Below are 7,356 nucleotides of genomic sequence, written 5' to 3' on the forward strand. Positions count from 1 at the left end.
GGTTGTTCAAATTCTTTTACTTCCGACACATGTTTCGAAGATATCACTGATATTATATCAAAGAAATAAAATGTGTGCAGTGCCTAGTAGTGCAATTTTCTGTATGTTATATGTGTTTGTAAGTCCTGGTGTTTTTGTTATGTATTTGTCTGAATATTTTTTATCATGCCTAATGCACCTACTATGATAGGAATTGTTTCTGTTTTTAGAATCCACATTCTGGTTACCTCTATTTCCAGATCTTTGTATTTTGAAAGTTTCTCCATTTCTTTTAGAGACACGTTGTCATCCGCTGGTATTATTATTATTATTATTATTAATATTGTTGTTGTTGTTGTTGTTGTTGTTATTATTATTATTATTATTATTATTATTATATTATTATTATTATTATTATTATTATTATTATTATTATCATTATTATTATTATTATTCAGTAGTTTTATTTTTATAGCGTACTTTCACTTCACTACCGAGCGCAACTTTGTATGACTTGGGTATGTGCTGTGCTTTGCTGTATGTGCTGTGCTTTGCTGTTTACTGTATTGCAAGTGTTTTGCGTAGGATTTGTGCAGTGCCTAGTAGAGCAATGTTCTGTATGTTATATATATTTGTAAGTCCTGGGGTTTTTGCTATGTATTTGTCTGAATATTTTTTAATCATACCTACTAAGTCCACTATAATAGGAATTGATTCTGTTTTTAGATTCCACATTCGATTTACCTCTGTTTCCAGGCCTTTGTATTTTGAAAGTTTCTCCATTTCTTTTACAGAAACGTTGTCATCTGCTGGTATCGATACATCAATTAGAAAGCCTTTTTTCTTCATGATCTCTGACAACTATATCTGGACTGTTGGCCTTAATTTCTCTATCTGTGCGTATTGGCATATCCCTGAGTATGGTTGCTTTCTCGTTTTCTGTGACCTTTTCTGGCATGTGCCTATACCATCTTTTTTCTGTTGTTATTCCATAGTATTGGTACATCTTCCAGTGTATGCAGGTCCTAACTCTGTCGTGTCTGTGAATATATTTCTTCTTAGCCAGGACTGGGTAGCCAGAGATAATATATTTTATTGTTTCTTGTCCATCTCCACATATTCTGCAGTTACTTGTTATGTTTTTTTTCATTACATGCTTTTGGTAATTTCTGGTGGGGAGGCTTTGGTCTTGTGCAGCAATTAAAAATCCTTCAGTCTCTGCTTTGAGTCTTGAGGTTCTCACCATTGATTTTCTGTCTATTTATCTTGCGTTTAGTTTAGCCCATCATCATCATCATCATCATCATCATCATCATCATCATCATATCATCATCATCATCATCAATCATCATCATCATCATCATTAGCACACATTATTAGCCATTTGAAAAGACTATGGAATTTACAATTAACTGCACCAGGGTTCCTCTTCCCCAGGGAACCAGACCTAATTGTATACCTGCGGATGTAGGTCCAGCCCCTGCTTTGCCGGGTCCTGTCTCTGATCATGTTGCACCTCCAAGGGCATCCATTGACGGTGATGCCCTCAATCTTAACAGACGGGTATCACCTGATGGAGAAGAGTCAGCTCCCAACCAAACAACACCAAACAAACACCTCATCAGCTGTAAAAATCATACGATACTCAGCACCCTCAATGCCCGCACCCTCGGCTCTCTTGGTCGTCTAGAAGAACTTGGTGCAAATGCAGAATCATATGGCATTGATATAATAGCTGTCCAAGAACACCGATTTTACCACCCTGGCAACATCCTCAAATACCATCAAGTCGGTTCTTATCAACTTGTAACCTCCTCAGCATCAAAGAATACTGTTAATTCAACAGTTGGAGGTATCGGATTTCTACTTTCATCAAAAGCTAGTGATACTCTCTTGAGTATAGAGTCAATCTCACCTAGAATTATGGTGCTTGAGATAGATGGAAACCTGAAAACAACAATGGTATGTGTGTATAGCCCACATAATTCGTCTGTGGCAGACGAGATTGAGAATTTTTATACAACCCTTCGTTCAACCATTGAGCAAGTACCTCTCCATAATTTTCTAGTTATAGCTGGTGATCTGAATGCTAGACTAGGACCCGATGAGACCAAGTTTACTTTCAACTCTAAAACTAATCGGAACGGAGAAATGCTCAACGACTTCTTGGAGGAATTTAATCTCTACACCTCCAACAATTCTTTTATGAAATCAAAAGGTCAACTTTGGACATTTGAGTCCCCACTTGGTGATAGGGCACAAATTGACTACCTCATCTTTCGAAAGAAATAGCGCAATAGTGTTAAAGACTCGAGATCCTACTCTTCCTTTAGTTCTGTCGGCTCTGACCACAGAATTGTATCAGCTACCGTTAAGCTTAGTCTTCGCTCATCCAAAAAAGCTAAACCTCACCCGATGAAAACGATCGACTAGGAGGAAGTCTTGTCTAACCCCGATATGTCCAAACAATTTACTATTGAGGTCTATAACACATTTCAATATCTGTCTACTTCTGAAATAGATGCTGAGAACATTGAAGAAGTATACAGCAGCCTCATCAAATCAACAGAGGAAGTTGCACTAGCTACTCTTCCCAAAAAGAAGAGTAGGGGCCAGAGCAAACCTTCTAATTCCCCAAATGTCATCGAAGCCAGAAACCATCTAAAGTCTATATCACTAGCTTACCACCGTTCTACATCCCAGTCACTGAAGATCCAACTCATAGCTGCCAAGAAGAATCTTGATGAGGCTTACTTGAACGCCAAGGTCGACTTTATCAATGGCAAAATTAGTAAACTATCCAAAGAGCACATTAGTAAAAAACACCATCTCGCCTGGAAATCCATCAAAGACCTATCGGGCAAAAATTCTGGGTCATCAATTAGAATTAAAGGGGGATCAGCTAAGAAACGTTTAGAAAATTGGTCAACCCATTTTAAAAACCTCCTTGGGAAGAATGCCAAAATCCCTGATAACCCCACTCTTCCAAGTGTGCCTATATCAGACACGCTGGACATCAACACCTCCCCATTTACCATATTTGAACTAACAGCAGCCACCAAGCAACTAAAAGCCTCGAAAGCATTTGGTCCCGACAACATCCCAGCTGTAATTTGGAAGGATGATAGATTTCACACACTTTTGCTCAACCTCTGCAACCACACACTTTCCACCTTTGTCGCTCCAAAGATTTGGCACCAATCTCAAATCATTCCAATACCCAAAAAAGGCGAGTTATCCCTCGTCACCAACTACAGGGGTATATCTCTAATGTCAATTGCTGCAAAACTGTACAACAAACTGATCCTAAATCGTCTTGTCCTTTTTGTTGAACCTTTGCTCCGAAAGAACCAAAATGGATTCAGACATGGGTGCTCAACGCTGAGTCAGATACTATGCCTACGCAGACTTATTGAAGAATCAAAAGCATTTAATCGCGATCTTGCAATGGTATTTGTAGACTTTTCTAAAGCGTTCGATTCTGTAGATAGGTACAAGATGTTTGAAATCCTTAAGCTCTATGGGATACCAGACAAAATGATTTCTGCCATCAAAGTCCTCTACACAGATACGTCTTCAACCATCTTAACCCCTGACGGAGAAACATCATCTTTCTCAATCAAAGCCGGAATACTGCAGGGAGACACACTCGCCCCATTTCTTTTCATCATTGTTGTTGATTATGTGCTACGTATGTCAGTTGATACCATCTCTGGCAAGGGCTTTGAAATAAAACCAAGAAGAAGTTCCAGACACCTAGCTGAGTACTTGACAGACACTGACTTTGCTGACGACATCGCTCTTATCAGTGATTCTCTCTCCAATGCCCAGTCCCTTTTACAATCTCTTGAACAAGCTTCAAATTGTGTAGGTCTTTACCTCAATGAGGCCAAACCTGAATGCATAAACAAGTGCCTGTCCAACAGTGATTGCATCATCCATACTCTCAACAATGCGCCCTTAAATATGGTTTCTGATTATAAATATCTTGGGTCATACATATCATCATCTGGAAAAGACTTTCTAACTAGAAAGGGTATAGCCTGGTCAGCCTGTAAGGACATGCATAAGATCTGGTCATCAAATCTAAGTAGAGACTTCAAACTTGAAATATTCAAAGCCACAGTCGAACCAATTCTACTATATGGCTCAGAAACATGAACGTTATCAAATAAGCTTGAGAGGCGGTTGGATGGAACCTACACTCGCCTCCTTATGAGAGCTTAAAATCTCTCGTGGAAGCGCCATCCAACCAAAATGCAAATATATGGGAAACTACCACCTGTGTCATCTCTTGTGAAAGGTAGGAGAGTCCAGTTTGCTGGACATTGTTGTAGAGCTGAAAAAGAAGTAATTTTTACTCTTCTCCTCTGGAAGCCATCTACTCGCAATACCAGAGGGCGCACACTCTCCTACCAAGATGTAATCTCCAGGGATACAGGCATCCAGCAACAGGACCTCCGTAATGCCATGATGGACCGTGAAGTCTGGCGTAGCATAGTAAATTCCATTGTCTCGACCAAGGTCGAACAATGATGATGATGATGATGATGATGATGATGATGATATGATGATGATGATGATGATCATCATCATCATCATCATCATCATTATTATTATTGTTGTTGTTGTTGTTATTATTATTGTTATTGTTATTGTTATTGTTATTGTTATTGTTTTTGTTGTTGTTGTTGTTGTTGTTGTTATTATTATTACTACTACTACTACTACTATTTTTTTATTATTATTATTATTATTATTATTATTATTATTATTATTATTATTATTATTATTATTATTATTATTATTATCATGATTATTATAATTATTAGGTGAAGTAGATAATAGCAGGACCTGAGACAACACCAGGCCTGCTGAAGGGAAAACTATCTTAATTCCCAAATCTACTGGTACGGCATACCCACAAAACTACAGACCTATAAAATGTCGTAGAGTTTGGGCAAGTATTTGCAAGAAGATGTCTGGCTTCCAAAATGGCAGAAGGCATGTTTCAAGGGCTCATAATGCTGTAGTGCTTAGTTATTGATTAATAAAGCCATAACTGAAGACAGCCGAAAGGAAAAGATATCTCTAAGTCTGGATTGGATCGATTATCGAAAGGCTTTTGATAGTACTCCCCAAATATGGATCCTAGAAACACAAACCATGAACCAGTAATCATAAAACACAAAAATTCTGGGTACCGCGCATATCCTACGTAACGCACTTTCGTTGATGCGAACATTGTCTTACATCATTTTAGGGCGATAAAATAAGAACCAGTTGATTACTTGTTTCGATATAATTGTCGAGTCCCTTCCTGCCAGGTTTCAGGCCTTGTGCCTGCATTAGAAATAATTATTATTTAGGGATTATTTGAAACATATATCTTATGAACAAACATAGTTGCAACTTTTTTTTTCTTACGAAAATATCACAGCATTATAACGACTCTTTTAATCAAAGGTCACGATATACATAATTCAGTAATTTATAAACGCGAACCGAAAATGTAAACACATACATTATATATATATATATATATATATATATATATATATATGCGCATATAGATATACACATATATACAGAGGCATACACATGTATCTTTATATATATATATATGCACATATAGATATACACATATATACAGAGGCATACACATGTATCTTTATATATATATATATATATATATATATATATATATATAGTGTGTGTGTGTGTGTTTAAGATGTATTTATGTACTGGCGTATATAATCCGTTTGCCGCCATTACATTGCTGAATTATTTATCTCATAATGACTCAACTTGTCAACTTTTCGTTATTCTCCCATTAAAATCTCTTTTATTAACACCATATATTAAGATATCATCTGGTAAGTATTTTTCATAGATCTAACACCAAGTTCTTGAATGTGATTTTAAAATGTTTAAGATTATATCACGATTCGTTCGTTTTTGAAGATCAAATAACAGAATGTTGGCCTGTCGCTAAGTTATGGTCTTTATTAGCATTGGTTGTGATAGGGTCGTTGACTCCATAAAGAAAAGTTACAAGAACACATAGAATTTGAAATCAATCACAGTGAAAAGTAAAGTAGAAAATTGATTCATATTCTTTTCTACTCTAAGCACAAGGTACGACATTTTGGGTGAGTGGGATCGACTCCAGTGCGCAACTGGTACTTAATTTATTGATCCCCCAAAGGATGAAAGACAAAGTCGACTTCGGTGCAATTTGAACTCAGAACGTAGCGGCAGACGAAATACCTATTTCTTCACTACCCACAAGGGGTTAAACACAGAGGGGACAAACAAGGACAGAGAAACGGATTAAGTCGATTATATCGACCCCAGTGCGTAACTGGTACTTAATTTATCGACCCCGAAAAGATGAAAAGCAAAGTCGACCTCGGCGGAATTTGAACTCAGAATGTAAAGACAGACGAAATACCACTAAGCGTTTAGCCCATGTGTGCTAACGATTCTTCCAGCTCGCCGCTTTAAATTAATTCATATTAAAGTTATCAGCTTACGATGGGGCGCTGAAAATTTTCCGATTTTAAGGAGGGCCAACATTCCGAGTTCTTTTACAGGGCTTACAAAAACTGAAGGACCGCTGCAATAAGCGTGTGAATGTGAATGGGAAATGTGTTGAATAAAATCATATTTACCAGATCCTGCTATATTTTCTTTTACTCAAAGCCAGGAACTTTTCATCCCCCACTTCATATTTTATACATACACATATATATATATATATATATCATCACGTGACCGACCAGTCCATCAGATGTAGTTACACATCGCTGGTCACAATGCGTTCGCATTGTTTTAGCCTTCGAATGACGCCACCCCGCTGGCTAAGCGAGCAGGCCAACAGAAGAAAGAGTGGGAGAAAGAGTGGTGCAAGAGTACAGCAGAGATCACCACCCCCTGCCGGAGCCTCGTGGAGCTTTTAGGTGTTTTCGCTCAATAAACACTCACAACGCCCGGTCTGGGAATCGAAACCGCGATCCTACGACCGCGAGTCCGCTGCCCTATATATATATATAGAAAGAGAGAGAGAGAGAGAGAGAGAGAGAGAGAGAGGGGGAGAGAAAGAGAGAGAGAGACACACACACATACACATGTGAGGGGTAGCTGAAAAGTTCTTGGCTTTAAGTGTGTCGCGAAAGGCCCGAAGCTTCCAAGTTTTTCTACAACGCTTAGAAAAACTGAAGGACCACCGCAATAAGTGTGTGGATCTGAGAAGGAAATAAAATCATAATTAACTGATCCCCCTGTATTTTCTTTTGCACAAAGTCAGGAACACTTCGGCCCTCACCACGTATTTCTATTTGAAAAAAAAAAACTACATAAACGATATGAATTGTG

General features: G+C 37.9%; 1 protein-coding gene across 1 annotated transcript in view; it reads left to right on the forward strand.

The window, feature by feature from the left end:
* The window catches only part of LOC115213243, a 3,373-nt gene extending 1,102 nt beyond the window's left edge, over positions 1-2,271 (forward strand). The window contains exon 2 of the mRNA XM_036503512.1: positions 1,670-2,271. Coding sequence (XP_036359405.1) covers positions 1,670-2,271 — 602 coding nt within the window. The remainder of the gene's footprint in view (positions 1-1,669) is intronic.
* The last annotated feature ends 5,085 nt before the right edge of the window (positions 2,272-7,356 follow it).

This window comes from Octopus sinensis, linkage group LG6, assembly GCF_006345805.1.
Source record: "Octopus sinensis linkage group LG6, ASM634580v1, whole genome shotgun sequence".
Lineage (NCBI taxonomy): Eukaryota > Metazoa > Mollusca > Cephalopoda > Octopoda > Octopodidae > Octopus > Octopus sinensis.